Source organism: Saccostrea echinata, unplaced genomic scaffold, assembly GCF_033153115.1.
Source record: "Saccostrea echinata isolate AGI-Se365-2 ecotype Australia unplaced genomic scaffold, CSIRO_AGI_Sech_v1 ptg000054l, whole genome shotgun sequence".
NCBI classification, from domain to species: Eukaryota; Metazoa; Mollusca; class Bivalvia; order Ostreida; family Ostreidae; genus Saccostrea; species Saccostrea echinata.
Window position 1 is genome coordinate 51200340 of NW_026889803.1, and position 24766 is coordinate 51225105.

General features: G+C 32.9%; 1 protein-coding gene across 1 annotated transcript in view; it reads left to right on the plus strand.

The window, feature by feature from the left end:
• The first annotated feature begins 421 nt into the window (after positions 1–421).
• Positions 422–24766, plus strand: part of LOC133205748 (uncharacterized) — a 38555-nt gene continuing 14210 nt past the window's right edge. The window contains exons 1-18 of the mRNA XM_061341617.1: positions 422–682; positions 3677–3819; positions 5310–5439; positions 5649–5729; positions 5824–5999; positions 6174–6266; positions 6368–6611; positions 7165–7359; positions 10390–10478; positions 13309–13439; positions 14405–14576; positions 14988–15165; positions 15295–15461; positions 15647–15823; positions 17378–17483; positions 18266–18361; positions 18607–18834; positions 21677–21689. Coding sequence (XP_061197601.1) covers positions 422–682; positions 3677–3819; positions 5310–5439; positions 5649–5729; positions 5824–5999; positions 6174–6266; positions 6368–6611; positions 7165–7359; positions 10390–10478; positions 13309–13439; positions 14405–14576; positions 14988–15165; positions 15295–15461; positions 15647–15823; positions 17378–17483; positions 18266–18361; positions 18607–18834; positions 21677–21689 — 2680 coding nt within the window. The remainder of the gene's footprint in view (positions 683–3676; positions 3820–5309; positions 5440–5648; positions 5730–5823; positions 6000–6173; positions 6267–6367; positions 6612–7164; positions 7360–10389; positions 10479–13308; positions 13440–14404; positions 14577–14987; positions 15166–15294; positions 15462–15646; positions 15824–17377; positions 17484–18265; positions 18362–18606; positions 18835–21676; positions 21690–24766) is intronic.

Here is a 24766-nt window from a genome sequence, read left to right on the forward strand (position 1 = left end):
TATTAATTAACTTTGGAAATATTAAAAATCATCGATGGAATTTCTGTTGGCTTTCATTGACTGACTGTGACCTGACTTTGTTCATATCACATTGAACTGACAAATAGGGACGAACGTGTATGCTGTACAGTACAGTATCACCTTTCGCACGGTGTCTGTTATGGCAGTCAGACAGGTTCGATCTCTGGTGGCCAGATAGACTGGAGATTCAGGGGGGCTAGATTCAAATCTGGTCTGTTGCATTTTCCTCACTGTGACATAGAGTTTAATGCAATTTTAATACATAAATTCTGAACAATATGATTTTTAAGAAATTAAAATGTTAAAAACATAACAAATTCAATAAATTTTGAATATGTAATGCAAACAAATTATTTGTTTTATTATAGATATTATTTGATTTGACTTTCAGAAAATCAGAATGAGTGCCTTTATTGAAGACATGACTCGAGAGTCAAGGGATGAAATTCAGTCTGAGGCTTCTGTCACAGAGGAGGGCTCAGACACAAGACAAGAGACCCAGGCAGCTTCACCACTGTCCACTCATCAAACAAACCAGTCTCTGTTTTCAAAGGGAGGTTTACGACATCGTATGTTACATAAGACGGGCCTCACACAGCCTCAACCTCAGGATGACACTGTGGAATATCCAGCAGATGATCAATATGGACTGTTTGAACAGGTTAGTAACCACACACCATGTAGAATTGTGTAATTATACACAGTGTAGAATGATAACCATATGCTATGTTGAATGTTAAAAAAACAACACTCATTTAAGAATATCAGGGACCATATAACGTAAAATGTTAATAAATATTTTTTTCAAGAGATGTGAATTTAGCAAGAGGTATTTTCCATTGGAAATGATATTAGAGGTCAACTTGCTCTGATTCCTTCATTAATGAACCATTTTTAACTTAATTATCATACTGGGCAATGTGGTGTAAGAAATATTATTTTTTTCTGAAGTATAATTTTTTGATAAAAGCCTTTAATTCAGAATTTTTGTTTTATAAAGATTTTCCCCTAAAGCAATTTTGTCACACAACTTTGAATTAGGTAAGACAGCTAGAAGAAAAATCACTAAGGTTGACTTGCCCTCTAAGATGGTGGCCAAGGGAAATAAAACAAGGGGGAAATATGATATAGAAAAACTATCTTTTTAACAATATACTGTGTAGAGCAGGGTTCGACACTAACTTTTTAAGGCCTTAGTCCAGCCGGACTAGTGCTTCATTACTTTTACTAGTCCGCACGCGATTTTATTAGTCCGTCAAAAAAAAAAGAAACATCAATGTTTTTTAACATTAATTTAACGTGACAATTAATATACGTATCATTTTTTTTTTAAATAAACAAAGTATTTATGTGAAATATATTATTCCACAGATTCATTGAAATCTCGCAATCAGCAAGTACGATCGTATTCCGGATCTCGTTTTTTTTTCTTTACATTACATCCAAAACGTCCAACATCTATCTTAAAAGTGTCATTCTAAATCATGATCGCTAAAACCTTATACTTAAAACATTAGTATGACATCATCCTTTGTTGTTTTAATACTTTCTATTCCTTGAAAGACCCAAGACAGTCCAATAAGTTACCTGTAACCGTCCAATAAGTCAAAAATCTGTCCATTATTAAAAATAATGGACAGTATTTAATAACTTATTGGACGGCTACAGGTAAGTTAATGATTAAGGAAACACAACAACGACACAAATAAATATTTGAAGTAATGAATCCAACAATGAAATATATATTCCAAGTCACAGAAACAAAAATTGAAAATGATGAAATGTATATTCCATATCACAATGAATGTCAAAACTTAATTTGAAGGAAATATCTCCGAATTCTATGTAAGTTGCACCAACAACACACACGAGAATATCACTTCTCCCTTTTTAATGCCTTACTGACAAGAATCAATCGCTCCTTCTTTCTCACTAGAACTCCGAATAATTTTGCTCACTTGCTGCAGGAGCACATAGTTTCTTCTGTTATAGGAATGCAAGGGTATTTGGTCATTAGTCTTTGCCCGATTCGTTTCTGACTTCAGCGATGAAAATAATAATTTTGTTGATTTCTTTATCACCCAACATCCTTAAGCATGAAAACATCAACGATGGGTACTGTGCAACATTCTCCCTGACAGTTAAAGAACACAGTTACTGCCCATTTACATTTCTCTGTTTTCTGCGAAAAGCCTTTTTTAAATCATCCAAATATTGTTGATTTAATTGCGGAAATCTTTCTACGTTCCCTTTGTTTTTCTGCGTCCTTGAATAGCCTTAGCCAAAAGTTGAGAAATATTTGAAAAATCGTCCACTTTGACTTCAAAGTTCATTATCTTGAAATCCTAATCTCAAAATCCAAAACTCACTAGAAAAATGACATCTGTATTATTAGTAGATTGCTCATCATATCTGAATTTGATTTGCATCAGTAATATGCTTTCCCAACTCGGATGAAGACGTGCTTTCAACACTGACAATCCCAAGAAAATGATTTTGGAATATCATGGCATTGTGGTTAAATATTCTTAATTCGTTTATTTAAAATTAGCACTTACCTGTAACTGTCCACTAAGTTAACAATTACAATGAATGTAAAAGTTTCTTTTGATTGACAGCAACCTTTACCTGAGACAGTCCAATAAGTAGACAATGCTTACTCAATACAATGGATAAGAAACAATTTTAAGAGAGTACATTATGAACACAATAGAGTAAATGTTTTAAGTAGGTTATAGGCCTCAAACTGTCCATTCTGTGAGAAGAAAGAACTATTGTCGGGCCTAACGGCCCTCCAACAGTTCTTTCTTCTCACAGAATGGACAGTTTTCGGCCTATAACCTTTACTTCACATCGATCACTTAGTCGAAAAATTAAGCACTGAACTGACCCGGCATTGCGTAACTACCCGCCAAAAGCTAAAAATCTAAAAATACATGCGGGGTTTTCCAGTAAAAGTTGTTGAGAATCGGACATCGGTAATTTATTCATATTGTTTTTCAGAATTTTTTATTGGTCCGTTCGGACTAATTAGCCACATATTTTATTAGTCCGAATGAAAATGTATTAGTCTGAGACTAACGGACTAACGTTAGTGTCGAACCCTGTAGAGTGTCAATATTTCAATTAAGTATAGAGTGTCAGAGACCATATGCAGTGTTGAAAATTTGTTGCAATTCACTTTGTAGAGTGAAGAGTATTGTATAGATGTAAACAACTTTCACATTTTTAAAAGTTATCTCACCTTGTTGGCGTAACAAACCTTTTTCTCAATACTGTTCATCCTTTGTAACTTACTTGTAAATATTTTAAACCTTTAAATGCTTTTGGGCAAAGTTGTACCATTTCTGTATATGTATTAGCATAGCATGGGGCAACAAAGAAAACTTAAATGTAGATTTCAAGTGTCAGACAATTGCCTCTTAAAGCTAGTAATATGTTAAAGAGGGAAAACAGTACCTTACACCAGCTGGCCCTAGGTTGACTTTGCTAAGGGAAATGACTCTTGTAAATGTGAAAATCATCTATTCCTGTCAAGTGCATTGTTAGTTATTTCTAATGATTACTCAATAACCTCAGTGTTAGGTACCGCGGTAATAAGAAAAAAAATATTTTATTCATGAAATGGTTTAAGACCTTTGAAATACATCAATAGGGTAGAGACTACGAGCCAGTCTATGTGACCCACAAGTACACTAAAGAAGAGCAGAGAACTCTGAGCTCCTTTGAAAGTGTGGATTATCTCCCTCCACACAGTGAAATCTACAAAAGATGGCTGAAAAATCAGGGTCCCTTAGGGTAAGGAGTATTATGTTGCTGACATGATTTGTTGAAAAAATATCTAATTTAAAAATAGAATTATTGTATCATTAGTAGGGCTGTGTATTGAGCAAAAAAATTCGATACAATATGATATGATACAATATTTTATAAAGCAATATGCGATATATTGGATTCTTTAATAAATCTATCAAAAATGACTTATAAATCATTTAAAGCATAAGTTTTATAAAAACTGAGTATTTTATAACCCATTTCGAAGTTCTCCTCTCATTTTCTTAACAAAATACACTTCAATTTCAAACTTTTAAGGACTGTAAAACCAACATGTTAATATATTTTGTAATAATTATTAAAGATATGCTATCTCCTAAATGATTATATAATTATTGATCAGTTTTTATTCAGAACAGTTAAATATTATCTTTGGTGATTGAAATTTCGAACTTTTTCACAGAATTATAAGGAAAAATGCCTGTCCGATAACGTATTGGAAGTTATTTTTTTTTTTATTCGATACATTCTTGAATATAAATAATAAATATATATCGATATCTTGATACAGTCCTTATCATTAAGATCTTAACCATGTAAAGATTGACCTCTAAAGCTTACGGAAGCTAAAGGTTCTAGCTTTTCTGATCAAAGTTTATCTATTATCAGTTTAATTTTTGTGGCTCTTGTCCATCTGCTTACTTCCACCAGACCCATTCAGTTTATTTCAATGAACAGCAATGCACCATTTCAAGGGGAGATAATTAATAAGCTGTGCAAATAAGATAGGACCTATGAAAATCTTTTTTCTTATGAAACTATGGGAGAGAAGATCAAACTAGAAGAAATCTCCAATTATATGTAGACTCCTGTTTCTTCAAAATCCCTAAAGGGCAAGGGTTGGGACATTGTAGAAGTTTTGATACTGAAATACTTGAAAAAATTTCAAATATACTGTATACAGGGAAATTTTCACCCCCTTTTTATTTTTGCCCCTTTCGCCTGAGACGCAAGTGGGTGAATTTAAGACAGGGGGAATTCATAGAATACAGTATAACTTCTTACACAGAACTGTGACTGGGTGAATGTTAGTCAGGAAGGGAATTATTATATTACTTATAGATTTCTCATTCAGGCTTAAAACTGACATCAGATAACTATATCATCAGAAGATTCGATCTGTAGAATAGAATATTGTATCTAAAATAGGATTAAATTTGTAAAGTTCATGCTTATTTAAACTCTATCATATACAGTCAAACCTCGTTATCTTTAACTCAAAGGGACCGAGAAAATACTTCGAGATAACTGAGGATTCGAGATATCCAGGGTAAAATACTTAAGGAATAAGCAGTTGGGACTTCAAAATGACTTTGACATTATATCCACATGGTATTCGAGATATACATGTTCGAGATACCGAAGTTCAACTGTTGTATTGTCTCTATGTTTTGTAGGTATAACTTGGGGAGATGGGTTATTATGGGATTGATTTATTTCTCTATGTTTTGTAGGTATAACTTGGGGAGATGGGTTATTATGGGATTGATTGGTTTCTTTGTGGGAATGATTGGTTTCCTACTGCATGATTTGATAGAAGAAATTGCTCACTTAAAATGGCACCTGACACGCCAGTTTATAGATGTAAGTATCAAAATCATGCAGCATAGCTAAAATATGAAAGAAAGTAAACAAAAAATTACACAAATTGTTACTTATCAAATGCTATGTGAAAGTGTATGTACATGTAATCTTTTTTCACTTTGTGAATATAAATCCTTGTATTTGAAATTGGTCATTCATTTTAATGATACTGTTGGCACAGGCTATGAAGTTTTCATTTTTTTTTTCAGGACAATGATTTTGGACTGGCTTGTGTTGTAGCCACTGCGTACAGTCTTGTTTTCATCATATTTAGTTCATTCATAGTAGTGGTTAGTAAATACCTACCAGAATTATAGCACATTCTTGATTTCCACTGAGTCAAATTAATGTGTGAATTATGGAGTTGTTCCCCTTTTGTTGTAGTTTTTACGTCCGAGTGCTGGAGGGTCGGGGATACCTGAAGTCACAGGGTTTCTCAATGGGACCATGGTAAGGCATATATTTAATGTGAAGACATTGGCTGTCAAATTCTTCTCCTGTCTGGCAGCTGTTGGCTGTGGTCTTCCAGTGGGACCAGAGGGACCAATGATTCATATGGGGTAATAGAGTCTGCTACAAATTTCAATCAAATAACTCTTATCTCAAATATAATTCTCCATAAACTATTTGAGGTCTAAAACTGATGCAGATTAGACACAAGAAAATCACATTTACATGATTTTGAGTCTTTTATTGAAATTGAAGGTGGAAACCTCATTCTTTTAATTTTTCAGAGCACTTGTTGGGGCTGGACTAAGCCAGTTTCAGTCAGAGACACTCAAAATCAATCTTCCTATCTTTCAAAGATTTAGAACTTCAGAGGACAGGTTTAGTATAGACTCTTCTTATTTTAACTCAGAGGTAAAACACTCCATTTTATGTTGTCTTCAAATAACATTAAAAATTTTATTTTGATAATTACCTGTAGACGTAACTTTATATCTGCTGGAGCAGCAGCTGGAGTTGCCTCTGCCTTCGGATCCCCTGTGGGGGGCCTCCTTTTTTCTATGGAGGAGGTATCTTCATTTTGGACCACGACTCTCTCCTGGCAGATTTTTTTCTGCTGCATGATCTCCACCTTTACAACAGATCTCTTTAATTCTGCCTTTGACGGATTCAAATATACAGGAGGATTTGGCCAGTTTAAGACAACTAGATACATTCTCTTTAATGTAAGTCTTTCTTTTTCAAGTAAAATGCTACCAGAGGCACTTAAATTTTTTTTTTTCTTTTGTCATCATATTAAAAAAACCTCCTATATATCATAAATCACATACATGTAGGTAGGGGTAATTTTTTTTTTTTTGGAAAGCAGAAAAATATGATATCAAGTGCTTGTGTCAGATACAGAACTTTTAAATCAAAATTTTACCTGTATTATATTGGTCTACCTTTCTAGTGCTTTTGCTTCTCAAAAATAACAAAGGAGATGTATGGGTAGGATTAAGTACATGTGTTACATTTTGATTATATTTTGGCAATAACTTTTAGTTTTGTTAAAATGTTGTAAAATCTATTTGGCAAAATAAACTAATTAACTTAAAAATAAAAGTTACAATAAAAAATTAGATACCTAAACTTATTGAAGGCCAGATTGTGCTTTTTTGTTGCATTGCATATAGTGTTACCTACGCTATATGTGGAAGATTTTTTTTTACAACTTGTAACAGAACAATATTATTCATATCCTTGCAATGTACATGTATGTGAATATATGTTTATTAGGTTGAAAGAGGTATAGATGTTAACATTTTGATGTTCATCCCTACGATTATCATTGGACTTATTGGGGGCCTTCTGGGGGCTGTATTTACTATCCTCCACTTAAAGATGACTCGGAGCAGAAAACGACTTCTAGCAAACATCAAAAGTGAATGGCTCCAGAAAATATTGAGGATATTTGAGCCTGCTATTATCATAGTAAGTGACAACTTTACCTGAAGGTTTATGTTGCTTTGTTTTAAACTTTGTAATCTGTATTTGCATTATTTTTTGATTTTATTATATTTCTTAGATAAAGAAATGCTTCAGAAATCTTTAAAAATTCCTAATGTGAAGTAATTTAACACTATAATTTAATACATGTATGTGTAATTTAAGATGGTGTTGTTTTTGTTGATTATACGAGGGGTGATCAAAAAGTTCGCGAACTATCTCTATATTTACAAAACCACAATTCAGATCAGAATGAAATTTGGCATACATATAGTTGTTCAAAAGATCTATAAATAGCAGATGTTATGTGATGTTTTGCTCCATGTTTGTGATGTTTCAGTGTGAAAATGCAACTATATATAGATGACTTGTGACAAAAAATGGTTGACTCAGTCGTACTCGAGCAACAAACGGCATTAGAGTTTTTAGTTTATCTTGGAAATTCCTTTGCAGTAGCATATAATAATTTGTACAAGCTTTTTGAAGACAAAATACTTGCCAGAAGTTCAATCATCAATTGGATTGATTGTTCTAGTGAAGAAAGGGAGATGGTTAAAAATGATGTTTGTTCTGTTGCCCAGTTAAAGCAAGCTGAGGAAGAGATGTGTCCTTAGTTGAGCAATTTGTTATGAAAGATCGCCAAGTTACAGTTAAAAAAATAGTTCAATATCTTAACAATAATATAATTATTAAATCCCTAAAATATCATTTACTTTAGACTTAAAACATATCAGATATGATAAAAAGAATTGCCCATGCTTTATCCACATTGGATAAATGACACTCCCAAGACAGAGGACTCAGGATTTGATGGTCACCATGCTCACTCTGGGAAAGGATATCCTTATCCACCCATCCTATTGCCGAGATTTAGACATTTCTGACAAATGGACTGTTGTTATTAAAAATAACTTTCATGGCAAGAAATATAAGACTCGGAAAAATCTTTAAGCTTCTGTGAACAGAACGCTATGGAGCATGGCACGTGACTGCCTGGATCACAGAATGACAGAACAGTGGCAGATGTGCATTAAAATCAGAGAGGACTACTTTAAAAAATAATGAACACTAAAACCTAATTTTATTTCTTTTATGGAAGCAATTCAATTAGTTCGCATACTTTTGATCACCCCTCGTAAATGTATATTTAAGATGGTGTTGTTTTTGTAGATTATATTGTATATTTGAGATGTTGTTGTTTTCATATATTATAGTGTATATCTGAAATGTTATTTTTATAGATTATAGTGTATATTTGAGTTGGGTGTTGTTTTTATACGTCCGTCTTTAGACGGGACGTATTATGTTATGGCGTTCATGTCCGTCCGTCTGTCTGTCTGTTAGCTTTTCTCATGTCCGGCTCATAACTTTAATACTATTAGGCCTAGGATTATCAAACTTTGTCAGCTGATACTTCTTGGGTAGACGGTGTGTCGCGCACAAAAAGTAGGTCGTTCTGACCTTTAATTAAGATGCTATGGCCAAATATGGAAAAATCCTGTCCGGCTCATAACTAGAAAACTATTAGACTTAGAATCATCAAACTTGGCCAGTTTATGCATCTTAGGTAGAAGGTGTGTTGTGACCTATTTCAAGGTCACTGTGACCTTTAATTTAAGTGAAACTTAAAAAAAAACTGTCTTTTTACTATTATATTATACAATCCCAAAAAATGTAAAAGTGTTGCAGTATCCTTATTAAAAAAATGTTAAAATCAAGAAAATACTTATTTTTTTCATTATATACTTTACAGCAATCTATAACAAATATAATGTTACAAGAGAAATTCCACCTCTCCCATGGGTGTAATTATCAAGCACTGGTCAAGGAGAATTTTGATAACAGAAAATTGCACGTCAAATTAGAGAGAAATTAATGAGTTTAGTGTGAGGAGCTAACTGGTAGAGCATCTCTGATCAAGCAGGTGTTATCTATATCTCTTGGGAATTGGGCAGAGGAATCAGCCATGTTGGATTACATAGTTTTTGTGGGCTAGCCTAACTTTTAAAATGAATTTGGTGAAAAGTAATTAAAACTAATTTGGTATTGTATTATATGTATTATTTAAACTAATTTGATATCTTATATTAAACTAATTAATTAAAACTAATTATACTCGGAAGGGGGGGGGGGGTGATATTGGAATTAGCATGCCGGTTCTCCATATGAATTGCAGCTTAAAACCAGTCTGACATTGAGTCTAAAAAAAAAAAATCAAGTATTTAAAAAAAAAGATTTAATTATGGTAGATAGTCCCTACAAATGTAAGAGTCAAGCAGAAACCTTATTAAAAATGTTGCATCAAGATTACATTTTTTTTTCTTTTTATAAATCTTTGTAACAAATTGAAAAAAAAATCTTTGTTTTCAAATTTAATTTCAGTATGACATTAATATGCATTCTATTTGCACTACAAAGCAGATAGCGCAGATCCATTCATCCCTTGGGAGTAATGAGTGGACATGCATCCAGTTAAAGATTAATTAATGATTCAGTGTAGGAAGGCTAGTTGTCTCAATCATTTCTGTTAGAGCATATCTGATCAAGCACTTCTTATCTGTATCCTTGGGAATTAAACAGAAGAACTGCTGGTCAGTTTATAGCATATTTCATTTGATGGCCAGTCTTTTATTTTATAATTAATTTGGTATAGATTAAGTTGTTAAGATAAATTCATATTGAATAATATGATATTTTTATTTAATTTTTTGAAAATATCAACTCACAAATTTCAGAGCATCATGTCTCACAAATATAAAAAGGGGAGGGGGGGGGGGGGCTGCAGATGGGCATTTGTCAAGCTCTAACACAACCAGTTGAGGATCTATAATGTAATATTTGTTATAATTCATGCCTACACCACAGGAAATGTATAAACAAATATTATAAGGAATGGAAAAATCATGGAAATCTGTGTATCAAGGTTGACTTGATTTTCTTGCACTCTAAAATGTTTGTGATAATTGAACAATATTTGACGGGCGTATCATGCTGTGGCGGGGCACTTTATTGTAGATTATAGTGACCATTCTCTCAGTTTACCTCCCTCAAGCCTTTGGTTGCTCCAAATTCACATGTATAGAGGGAGTCAGTGGAGATGTGAGGTAGGCAGTGTTTTTTTGATATTTATTTAATATCTAATGTATAATGTTTCACACTTTTACAATGTAATTTCCAACAGATTTAGAAACAGTACACTAAGATATAAATGCCATGGATAAATTTATGAGGTGGAATGTGTGGATGCTCTGTGTTGCAATATTTTTGTTCATTATTAAAGTTACAGAGTGTACTATTTGTTCAATCCACAGTCTTTTGGAAATCTAACTACCATTTTCTGTGACAGTTGACTGCTTTTTTTCTGTGACAGTTTGACGACTATCTTTTTTTTGACACAGTGACTGCTATATTCTGTACAGTTTGACTACTATCTTTTTTTTGACACAGTGACAGCTATATTCTGTACAGTTTGACTACTATCTTTTTTTTTTGACACAGTGACTGCTATATTCTGTACAGTTTGACTACTATCTTTTTTTTTGACACAGTGACTGCTATGTTTTGTACAGTTTGACTACTATCTTTTGCTATGTTTTGTACAGTTTGACTACTATCTTTTGCTATGTTCTGTACAGTTTGACTACTATCTTTTGCTATGTTTTGTACAGTTTGACTGCTATCTTTTGCTATGTTTTGTACAGTTTGACTACTATCTTTTGCTATGTTTTGTACAGTTTGACTGCTATCTTTTGCTATGTTTTGTACAGTTTGACTACTATCTTTTGCTATGTTCTGTACAGTTTGACTACTATCTTTTGCTATGTTCTGTACAGTTTGACTACTATCTTTTGCTATGTTTTGTACAGTTTGACTGCTATCTTTTGCTATGTTTTGTACAGTTTGACTGCTATCTTTTGCTATGTTCTGTACAGTTTGACTACTATCTTTTGCTATGTTCTGTACAGTTTGACTGCTATCTTTTGCTATGTTTTGTACAGTTTGACTGCTATCTTTTGCTATGTTTTGTACAGTTTGACTACTATCTTTTGCTATTTTCTGTGACAGTTTGACTACTATCTTTTGCTATGTTCTGTACAGTTTGACTACTATCTTTTGCTATGTTCTGTACAGTTTGACTACTATCTTATGCTATGTTTTGTACAGTTTGACTGCTATCTTTTGCTATGTTTTGTACAGTTTGACTGCTATCTTTTGCTATGTTCTGTACAGTTTGACTACTATCTTTTGCTATGTTTTGTACAGTTTGACTGCTATCTTTTGCTATGTTTTGTACAGTTTGACTACTATCTTTTGCTATGTTCTGTACAGTTTGACTACTATCTTTTGCTATGTTTTGTACAGTTTGACTACTATCTTTTGCTATGTTCTGTACAGTTTGACTACTATCTTTTGCTATGTTTTGTACAGTTTGACTGCTATCTTTTGCTATGTTTTGTACAGTTTGACTACTATCTTTTGCTATGTTCTGTACAGTTTGACTGCTATCTTTTGCTATGTTTTGTACAGTTTGACTACTATCTTTTGCTATGTTCTGTACAGTTTGACTACTATCTTTTGCTATGTTTTGTACAGTTTGACTGCTATCTTTTGCTATGTTTTGTACAGTTTGACTACTATCTTTTGCTATGTTCTGTACAGTTTGACTGCTATCTTTTGCTATGTTTTGTACAGTTTGACTGCTATCTTTTGCTATGTTTTGTACAGTTTGACTGCTATCTTTTGCTATGTTCTGTACAGTTTGACTACTATCTTTTGCTATGTTTTGTACAGTTTGACTGCTATCTTTTGCTATGTTTTGTACAGTTTGACTACTATCTTTTGCTATGTTCTGTACAGTTTGACTGCTATCTTTTGCTATGTTTTGTACAGTTTGACTGCTATCTTTTGCTATGTTTTGTACAGTTTGACTGCTATCTTTTGCTATGTTCTGTACAGTTTGACTACTATCTTTTGCTATGTTTTGTACAGTTTGACTGCTATCTTTTGCTATGTTTTGTACAGTTTGACTACTATCTTTTGCTATGTTCTGTACAGTTTGACTGCTATCTTTTGCTATGTTTTGTACAGTTTGACTGCTATCTTTTGCTATGTTCTGTACAGTTTGACTGCTATCTTTTGCTATGTTCTGTACAGTTTGACTGCTATCTTTTGCTATGTTCTGTACAGTTTGACTGCTATCTTTTGCTATGTTCTGTACAGTTTGACTGCTATCTTTTGCTATGTTTTGTACAGTTTGACTGCTTTGATAGTTTGACTGTTAAGTTTTGAGACAATGTGACTGCTATTTTCTGTGACAGTTTGACTGCTTTTTTCTTTCAAAGTTTGACTGATATTTTCTGTCAAAGTTTGGCCGGTATTTTATTTCAAAGTTTGACTGACATTTTCTTTCAAAGTTTGACTGGTATTTTCTGTCAAAGTTTGACTGATATTTTCTTTCAAAGTTTGACTGGTATTTTCTTTCAAAGTTTGACTGGTATTTTCTTTCAAAGTTTGACTGATATTTTCTATAACAATACAATTTCCGTGATCTTTGACAGTTTTACTGCTATTTTTATGACAGTTTAACTGCTTTTTCTTAGTTTAACTGCTATTTTCCGTCAAAGTTGAACTGCTATATTTTGCAACAGTATGATTACAATTTTTTGTGACAGTTTGACTGCTATGTTCTGTGAGAGTTTTACTGTTATTTTCTATTATGTCATTGAATGGCTTTGCAACACAGACATCTGAAAGTTTAATATTGCATGTTTGAAATATGTAATGTCATTCATTGAAGTTCACTGGTGTAATGCTTTTCAGTCAATTCAGAGGAAATAGTAGTGGAATTGCAGAAGACATTTTCAGAGAATAAATTCAGATCCAGAGCTTTTTCTGTTCAGTTTTAGTCAAAGTCATTGAAACATTTTCTTACAGGGTGAACTGCATGAATGACACAAGGAACCCGCTACATGTGGAGGCCACCGTGGAAACATACAACTGTAAGAGAGGGGGCATAACTGGAATCACCAACACAACTGTGTACACCAATAGTACTTACAATGAGAGTAAGTAACCACAAACTACAAAGTGTACACCACAAGTACTTACAATGAAAGTAAGTAATCACAAACTACAAAGTGTACACCATCAGTACTTATAATGAAAGTAAGTAATCACAAGCTACAAAGTGTACACCATCAGTACTTACAATGAAAGTAAGTAATCACAATCTAAAAAGTATACACTACCCGTACAATGAAAGTGAGTAACCATAGACTATGTATACACCAACAGTACTTATAACAAAAGTAAATTACCACAAACTACAAACACCACCAGTACTTATGACGAAAGTAAGTAACCACAAACTACAAACACCACTAGTACTTATGACGAAAGTAAGTAACCACAAACTACAAACACCACCAGTACTTATGACAAAAGTAAGTAACCACAAACTACAAACACCACCAGTACTTATGACAAAAGTAAGTAACCACAAACTACAAAAACCACCAGTACTTATGACAAAAGTAAGTAACCGCAAACTACAGACACCACCAGTACTTATGACAAAAGTAAGTAACCACAAACTACAAACACTACCAGTACTAATGATGAAAGTAAGTAACCACAAACTAAGAAGTGTACACCACCAGTACTTATAATGAAAGTAGATAACCCCAGACTACAAAGGTATTTTCAATGACCTATTTCAAGTACATGTACTTCAATGCATAACAAAAATAAGTATTTACTAGCAATATCAGCGATACAACAACATCAACAGACTACAAGAAAGGAAATCAGTTATTCACTAACAAATTCACCAACACATCAACATACAGGAAGAGAACTTGAAATGTTAAATATTCAGTGAAGATGTATAAATCAAAAGCATAGGATCCAATGTTAAATTTAAGTGATAAATTAGAGAGAATGATGTTCCTCCACCTGAAATAATTCAATAAAATTACAATTCTGTAGCTTGCAACAACAATGAGAAATCATATAGTTGATCTCTGTTTAGTGGCTACTTTGATGTTTGGGACCCTAGAAAATGCCGTGAAGCGTCTTTTTTCGAGAGATACACACTTACAGTTTGGGTTTGGTTCTCTGCTGACAATGCTGGTTATCTATTTCCTGTTGATCTGCTGGGCGACTGGAACCTCAGTGGCTAGTGGTGCTCTCGTACCCATGCTGTAAGTATAGCTTAAATCTGTGTACAGTCCTATCTAACTTATTGTGCTTATTCTATTTATGAAAAGAAATCAGTAGCTTGAACAATGATGTGAAATATATTCTTTGGTGAAATTTGTCTTTTTCCCTTGGAATTTGAAAGAAACACCTAACTTCACATCTTTATATACTGTACAATTTATGCATTTTTATTCTATTTCATCATTATGTAACAAATTTTAAATTTATCCTGTGTTCATATTAATGATTTTATGCATTTTTCTTGTACATGTATTAACTTCTTCTTGTGAGATATTTTCACATCATTTTCACCGTTTTATTGTATATGCATATTCACTGCTAAACTAACAGAACTTTAGCTCCAAACAGTGCCAAATGTAAATTAGTGTTTGGTGCATATGTTTAAATTACAGTCTGGTGGGTGGTCTTTATGGGCGTGCAGTAGGGCTCCTGATGACCTCTATGTTTGGGGTCCACAGTGAAGACTTTGGGTACTGGGCATGGATGGACCCTGGGGTTTTCTCACTGATCGGGGCAGCATCATTCTTTGGAGGAGTCACCAGGCTGGCTTTGGCTGTCACTGTCATCATGGTAACAAGAAACATTTAGATTTTTTATCAGGACCCGTTAATGAAAACCAAAGTTCCATTTCCACACAAATTGTGAATTTTATTCTGATGAAAATATTTGTTTGAGGTAACCAATACTGCCATTTTGTAGATGGAGCTGACCAATGATGTACAGATTCTCTTGCCTGTGATGGTGTCTGTAATGGTGGCCAAGTGGGTAGGGGATTTCTTTACTCATCCTATCTACCATGCCTTACTGGAACTGAAGTGTATCCCATTACTGGACCCTGAGCCTAGGGTCAGAATAGATAAAGCTCAGTGAGTATATCCACTCATCACAGAATGTTTATTTATATTAATTCTGTTCAGGAACTTTATGAAGAATCTGTATATCAGGAAGAAATTTTTAAGTACTTCATATTAAGAATTTTTAAAATGCTCTTTCTCTTGATGCATTGCTCTCAAAGACATGTATCATACTATTTGACTTGACCTACTTTTAGGCTGAACCTTGACCTGTTTGCAGCAGGTGACATCATGTCATCTCCGGTGATTACGGTACAGACCCGGGAGTCAGTCTCAGTTCTCTCTACCCTCATACTCAACACCACCCACGGGGGATTTCCCGTCATTCAGAAAAATGAGAACGGCAGTGAGAGCTTCTTTGGCACAATAACGAGGTTTAACAAATATTCTTATACTCAGTTAAAAACAAGTGGATTTGTTTTGATTGAATTCATAATTGTTAATTTTGATTATATTCATGTTCCATGAGGAATTGTAACATACATGCATGTATACGATTCCAACTTCAGGTACAGTTTATACATTTATAACTTGATGATTAAAACGTGTACAATATCATTGACAACAACTAGAAGCCTTTAGAGCTTAAGTACATCTAAATGTCAAACACTGAATTTTATACATTTATACACTATTTTATACATAGTGTCTTTCAAAAAGCAGGTGAAATGTATTAAAAAAAATTTATTAAGGTCATTGGATACCCAAGATCTGGAGAAAGTATTAGACTAAATTTATATTTATGTTGGGGGATTTCATTTTTTTCATGTTTTTGCATTGAATTTCAGTACAGATATCAATGTATAGAGAACTAAGGCACTTTAATTTGGATTCAACAGGAATCTGGGCACACTTGAAAAAAAATTTCATTGATCTGTCACATGATGTTCTAGTATTCTATTGATTTATTGGGTTCCTGTGATATAGGAAAGGGAAATATTTCCCCAATATTATGTTTTAATTTGCTAAAATATACTATGAAATATAACCAGATGAGTCATTTGGTACAAAAGTTTACATTTTAAAACAAGTTTTTCTATAAATTTTCTATTTCTGGATTTTATGATTTTAAAGAAGTATTTGTTTGCATTTCTACTCAACAAAAATGAAGGGCCACACCCTCTTTCAAGATAATTAAGAATTCATGAAAATTTGGTTGCATCTTTTAAAAATCTCCTTCTAAAGAACCACTGATCCAAAAAAGTTGAAATGTGAAATCTCCATTACATAGTATAGATTCATATTTGTTTAAATCATGACACCCTGGGGTAGGGTGGGGCCATAATAGGAGGTCAAAGTTTTACATAGGAATATATAGTAAAAAATCTTCTTCTCAAGAACAGCAAAGCCATGATTGGTCATATTGAAATGGAAGCATTCTCAGATAGTGTAGATTCAAGTTTGTTCAATTCATGACCCTGGGGTTAGGGTGGGGCCAAAATGGTGGATCAAAGTTTTACATAGGAATATATGGAGAAAATCTTTAAAAATCTTCTCAAGAACAGCAAAGCAATGATTAGTCATATTGAAATAGAAGCATCCGTAGGTAGTGTAGCTTCAGGGGCCCGTTTTACAAAAGAATTAACTTACAACTAAAACCAAAAACTTAAGTTGATTGTAAAATTTTGCAAAATCAATGATTCTGTTTAAAATTGCTAGCGTATAAATATCTTAGTACATTCCTTTTAAAAAGATTAAAACTATTTTCAATATAATTTGAATTAAAAAGTTATACGCAGAATTAAATTTTGGTCTTAGTCGTAAGTTCTCTTTTAAATCGGGCCCCTTCAGGTTTGTTCAAATGTTAACCCTTGGTAGTATGATGAGTATCCCATGACCTTAAAAAGAAATTATTTAAGCTCATTTTGTCCCCTTTTTTACACAAATGCAAGGAGAAAATTAAGTATTATAAACTTTTTTTTTGGTAGGATGGAGATAATAGTTCTCTTGAAGACAGAGTGTTTATTCAAATCAGAGAATGATACAGAGGAAACTCTGGATGACGACGGACCTTCCTGGGTTGAATATGACAAAGTATGAGTTAACTATGAAATGATCTTTGAAATTATAATGTAACTTAGAAAAGGTTCTAACAAGTTTGTTTCCAAAACAGCAATATAGCACATTTTTATTCAAATTTAAAAGTAAAAATTCTGATTAGAAATAGAATTACCGGTACATAAAAAAGTCGTAAATGTTATTTTTTTCGAGTGACTCAGGTGAGCTATTGCAATCTGTTTTCATCTGTTGTTCCATTATTCGTCATCTGTCATTCATAACTTTTGAAGAAATTCAGCTTCATCTCTGAAACTAGTCAATTTAGTTTGAACAAAAATTATGAATTTAATGGTCCTTGCCTCCCCCCCCCCCCCCCCCCCAGCCTGAGGGTTTGGCCAAAAAACCATCAAAATTAATGTAATCTTCAAAAATCTTCTCTACTCCTGGACATCAAGCAATCAAATTTGGTATGATTGTAATAAGCACTGAGCCCTTTACCAAAGTTCATGAACCGTGTTGAAGGCTCAATTGGTCATACAGTGAAAATGCATTATTTCTCTGAAAAATCTTCTTTTCCTCCCATGTATGCATATATATTGCTCTATTATACAATTGTCAAATTGCCATTTTGTGGATCCTTTACAGGGTTTTATCATACTCAGGTGACTATTAAGGCCCTAGGACCTCTTGTTTGAAACATATGAGCAGCTTTACAATAAAAGAAAATTTGCTAATACCGGTACATAGAAATTCTTTTATTTACATGAGCTATAACTAGAGTTTCTACTGAGAATTATGTTTTATATTTATGTTTCTAGTTGCATGTCCACAAACTGGTAGATCCTCATGACACCTCCCTGATGCTGCAGAAGTATGTCTCTGATGCTCGTTATAGCAAACTCTACATAGACCTGGTTAGTATTATTGTCTTACGACATTTTTTCTATATTCCTCCGGCATAATGTACATCTTACCTTTGTGTGTGCAGTAATCCTCTGATATTTTTATGCGACAAACTTACTGCCAAATAAAATATACTTTTGATTTTATACCTATTCATAGTATCCATGTTTCTATTTCTTGCTACTCCTTGTAAAATCAATATGCAAGTAGTTTTTAAACTTAGTTCATTCTTAACTCTGATATATTTTTGTTGCAGCAACGATTCACAAATCAGTCAGCATTATCTATCCAGGAGAAGTTCTCTCTACAGAGAACATACATTATTTTCCGAACTCTTGGATTACGACACCTGACAGTAGTGGACAACATGAATGGGGTCAAGGGCATCATCACAAGAAAGGACCTGATGGGATTCTACATGGAAGAGAGGCTGGAGGAAAAAATGAAAAAAAGTCCGACCTTGGAGCTGAATGACCTTCAATATGCTGATAATGATGAAACTAACCAAGTTGTTTGAGAAACTGGAGAGAAAAGTAGTATATACAACTTTTTTTTTTAACAGGTATACATGTAAATATACATGTATGTGTTACTAAAGCGTGATGCATTTAAATAGTGCTTTTAAGAAGTGTATACTATAAAACTTTATATTTCAGTATCCCATAATTAAAATAATTGTAATGCAGTTAAACTTACTTGCTACAGATGTTGAGCATCCTGGCAAAATATTTTAGTCCCAAAATATTACTTATATTTTTCTAAAAAAAATTCTCCAGTCTGAACTTCCTCTGGTACAATTTTATGCCCATTGATGGCTGGTTAAAACAAGTTTTACTGTTATCATGTATTATGAAAAGGTTAACAAATTTTTAAAAGTAGATGTTAATATATTGATTATTATCTATGGTAAAACAAGAACAAGATATATCAGGGTAGATATGTGCCAAAGTTTTTAATTTTTTTGAATATTTATTTATAGAAAGATGTTACATATAAGTAAGAGGTTGTGTGTTTGTCTGTAGTGTATATATATGTTGATTTTCTGATTGAAAATATACTTATCAGTCATATAAGAAGTAAGAATTTATTGTTTTAACTACAAGAGTATACACTAGAGGGTTGAGGTAGGTTTTTTAGTCTATCCCCCCTTTCAAGTATATCCTTTGTGTTCTTCAGGGGATGTGGTGGGTAGGGGGGTGCTGGTAAATCAGACTGCATTACATTTATGAAAATATTTATGCAAAGACAATCATAACTGTTGTTTGTATTACTCCAGTTTTCAACATCTTGTAATTGACCAGCCTGTTTTTAAAAAACAAATCTTGTAAAAAAAATAGTATAAAACATATCAAACTCTATAGATGCAAGATATAGTAACAGGGTTCATATTTTATTTGATATTTCAAGGGAATTGTCTAATAATGTCTTGTATTCTGGTTCAAGTTTTGAAAATTTCAATTTAACTTAAACACTTGTAGAAAAATACTTTCCAGTTTAAGTTAAATGCCATCATTTAATGATGGAGAGATGTTAGAAAGTGGATTAAAGAAGTATAAATCATTTTGATTTAAATATGTCAAACTTTTACAACAGCATAAACCATATAAATTTGATTTTTTTTTATTGAAAGATTTTCTTCTTTGATAGTCCTTAAAAATACGATAAAAAATATTTTAAGAAGTATTTAATACACAAACACATGTACCACTTAGGTGACCTTTTATGCTCTTTTAAGGAGGCTGGGGGTCAACAAATTAACCATCAGATATAACTTAATTTTTTAGATATGATATCTTAAGCTGTCAACTATCATTTGGCAAACAAAAATTTCATACATTTTAGTTTTAAAATTTGATCATTTTTTGTATATCTTTATATGGAGCTCTTCTTCTAAAGGAGATCAATATAGTCTGAAAATGGCCCCAACCACCCAGCCCTCTTAAAATTCACTTCAGTTTCTAATGATTAATGATGATGATTTTAAAAGTTCTTTCAATAAATTTAATAGGGAATGAACACCTTGGATGTTGTATCCATGGGGGTGCATTGTGTTTCATAAACACATGCGTTTGCATTAGTCCTCAAATACTCACATTGATCAGAAATCCATACTTGTTACTTACTTTTACCTGAAGGCTTAGAGGAACAAGTGTTTTGATATATATTTTATTTTGTTGATATTTTTTATTGTACATTCCATATCCCTGGAAAGAACTACTTTTCTGGGATATTTTGGCATTCTTCTTTTGTTACTAACAAGTCACTAATTATAAATACACTCCTGGACAGGTAGCGTAAAGGTTCTGATTACATCTGATTGCAAAAATGTGATTGATTACAACTGATTACAATGTACCACATGTCTGACAACTTTTATGAGTATGTGTACTTATTATAGCCCAGTTCATATTTTCTTACATTTCTGAAAAATTGATTTGCTGCATGATTGCAGCAAATGACTGTGGATGCAAAAAATATTTTGCAACACATTTTCTTGAGATATTTATTTTTTGTATTTATATAAGGATGAAAAAATAGACACAGATTTTGGCTATTGTTGTGTTTAATCGATTATAATAGAAATATACGTGAGAATGCAATTTTTTGCAAGCAGAGGGTCTCATGTAATTTCCGAAAAATAAAGTTTTCACGAAATAAAAAAGTAATATACGATAATACTAGACTTGCATTTGCATTGAATTGGGAATAAAATAGGTACATATACATTACATTTTGGAGTGGTTGCCACATCAAACACGCTTTTCCATTGACTATTTTTGCGGATGTGAAGTTGTTATCTTTGATTTTATACTGTTAGTGTGAGAATGATACGCTGTTATACCTTCAGTATACTCCTTGTGTTGTGCAATATGTGTATATTTTGCCATGTCTTGCGAAATAAAGTTTTGAATTCACTAAATTAACTCAAACTTTGTTTTTCAAGTTATTACACACACACACACACCCTCACACACACACGGAGAACAGGATACCATGCCTTTCTTAAGTTTAAACACGTACATGTGTTTTAATGTTAAAAAATTTTATTTATCCCTGAGCATCTAAGAGGCAAGCTTAATAAATATAATAATGAATGTCAATCCTCACCAAATGCTGAAATTTATCTCACATGTGTCACGTTCCATGTTGGGCTTTGTTAGTCATTGCCCGAGGAGAAATTCAGGGGAACGTCTTTAAAAGTCCAGTAGGCCTATCTTTGGGTATGTAGATAAATTTGTTATTTCCAATTTTGGGCCTCTCAAGGACAAATGAGAAAAATATCTAACATAAATAAGAGAACAAATAATTAAATAAATAAGTAATAGAGAGGGCAAGAGGGTATGTGTCTTGATTAATGAACATAACAAACTTGGGTTGTGTTTCACAACATACTTATTATCTGCATGAGTACCGATTTTTGCAGTCTGAGGACAGAAATATTCTTCATCTTTATGTCCTTGACTATTATCTAATTATGCGTCACTTTTATCTAGATAGGTCAGAACTGTTGTTCTTCCCTCTTCTTGTATGATAATCCATAATTTAATATGTCTTTTTATAATAAAAATATATATATATATATATACAACATATGAAGTATTAATTAGTGGAATGTACACAAAGACAAGGACGGATCAAGGAATTTTCAAGAAGGGAGGACCTCCTTGCCCCCCCCCCCCCCCCCCGCTTAATCCGCCTATGCATTAAAAATACATTGCTCTTTTATTCAGAAAAAAAAATGTTTCAATTAAGCAATTGGTGCCTAAGTTACATAAACGACAGTAAGTACGACCCCCCCCCCCCCCCTTTAAGTACAGATGATACAAACTTTTATCAAAAATCTTGAAAATGAAAACTTAAGTCATGTTTATATAAGTAAAACGAATAAGTTTAACCCCATAAGTTTAATTTTTCATTTAAAGTCTCACAATAATTGGATTTAAAGTGACAACAAATGTATATATCAATAAAGGTTGACCTTTGATCATCATAGAAAGTTTACAATTTCTTAATATTTTAGAAACTTATTATTTGCATCATTTACAACCAAAATATGTCCAAATTTAAAATATATACCAATCCAGGTATCCATTTTTTTTTCGGTATCACCTGTCCTTGAATCCGCTTATGCAAGGTCACGAATGATATTGCTCTTTTATTCAGGAGATTGTTTCAAGCAACTGGTGTCTAAATTACATGAGCAACAGTTAGTTCGACACGATATATATATTTTATATATCATTACTATATCATGTAGCATCTGTTTACTTAGCATATATAAGATTCAGAAATCAAATAAAAACGTGTTCAATGGAAAAGACTCGTCACTTGTCTAACCTTTGTAGTATCAGCCGCGGACTTATATCTTATCCAGTGTTTACCGGCAAACAACCGCCAGATCATGTCAATTACGCGAGTAAATACGTAAACAGTGTTGATGATGATTGTTTCCGTAATAGGTGAAATGTCTGACATTGCTAGCATTACTGAGAAAATTAGAAATTTACCCCCCCCCCCCCCCCCCATCACATTTACGTGAATGAGTATAATACAAATCTCGGGAAATAAACTAGTATTTGTATTTTAATTTATTTACTGTATTTCTAATTAACAATGATTAATTTAGTTTCCCATACATGTACATGCATGCCAAGGCCTCCAAACATGTTGAAAATGGAAATTACGGAGAAGCTTGCAAGCATTCCCCTTAAGTGTAGATGTTAAAATCATGCGTGATCCCTATTGCCAAATATATATATAGAGTCAAATTTTTTAAAAATATATTTTTTTAAAAAAATCTTTCAAATTATCCCTTAGAACAGCAAAACCACAATTAGTCATATAAATCGCAAGCAATCACAAACAAGGTAAAATAAAATTTGTGAAGAACTAGCCGGATGGGACCATAATGGGAAGAGAAAAATTGGGTAGTGATATCTTTGGGGGAAAAAATAAGAAAAAAATCTTCAAGAACAACAGGACCACAGGTAGTAAAGTTAAAATGCAAGCGTCCACTTGTAATGTAGATACAACTGTCTTCTAATCATGGTCTTGTAGACTGGCGTAGGCAGTAGGCAGGAGTGGGGATGTTTACATTAGAATATGTAGAAAAAATATCTGGAAAACATCTCTAGAACAACAGGTAATAATAAGTCAACTTAATTTGAAATCACCCGTATGTTCTATTGATTCAATTTTTTTCAGGGCTAGGATTGGACCACAATAAAGGGTCAAAGTTTTACAAAGGAATATATATTAGAGAAAACACTTTATAAAATCTCGTGAACAACAGGTCTATAATCAGTCAAATTGATATGCAAACATCCCCATATGGCATAAATTCCATTCATGACTTTCTTCATTGCAAATCATGGCCTTTGGGGATAGTTTAAGGCTACAACAGAGGAACAAAGTTTGACAAAGAATTAGAAGATAGAACAAAAGCTACAATTTGTAGACATCAAGCCTATTTAAATATTTGAAATCCTCAACTATTTCATCAAGATTTACAAATCGAACAAACTCTTTAGGTGGAGTAATATTTTGCGGAGGTACGAACAAAATCCATATGCACCAGTTTTAAAAGAGAGACAGGTTAAATTGCACACACTAGATACATACATGTACAATATAATCTAAGGTCTAGTTTGATAAGAAGATCATTTTTTTTAAATTTTAATTCCGAGTCGATCTCATCTTTTAAGGCCATGTTCTATGAAGTCATCACGTTTGTTATGGTCTGTATGTGAAATACTGGACCAGCAAATATCTCAGCTACAGTTTACAATTTTTTTACGTCATAATTTATTTATTTAGAAGATAGTGCATTGAAATCATCGTCAATCGGAACAGTACACGATACTTGTACTTTGATGTAGGTCAAGGTTGCCGTACGGTACAAAAAATATTCATATGTACTATGTAGCGAAGAAAGGCTCATCCTCATGGGAATACAAACAGCAGAACCTAATTAAAGATGCACAATGCAACCGATGTGGTGATTAATATACAGACTTTAGCTTTATTCTATAACATATTACATAATTTACCTCCAGATTTTATTGCTACTAGGTCTCGAAAGATAAATGATTACGGTGCACTATTAGGTAACCCAGTTAAGAAATGAACTAGTTTTCCGGATAAAACTACCAACCGAAAAATGCATACAGAAATTTGCTTTTTAAGGAAAGTTCCCAGGATCTATTTAATCTTCGCTGGGAGAGTTGGCACATTATCAGCTGAATAAAAGACTGACATGGAAACCTTTCTACTCTAATTACTCCAAAAATTGAACAAATATCTCGAGAGATCGAAAAATGTACATGCAGTATTAGGAATATGTGTCACAAGGTGATATTTTGAACGTCCCAAGTGACAATAAATAAATTTTTTCTGATTGTGAAAATTGTAAATGA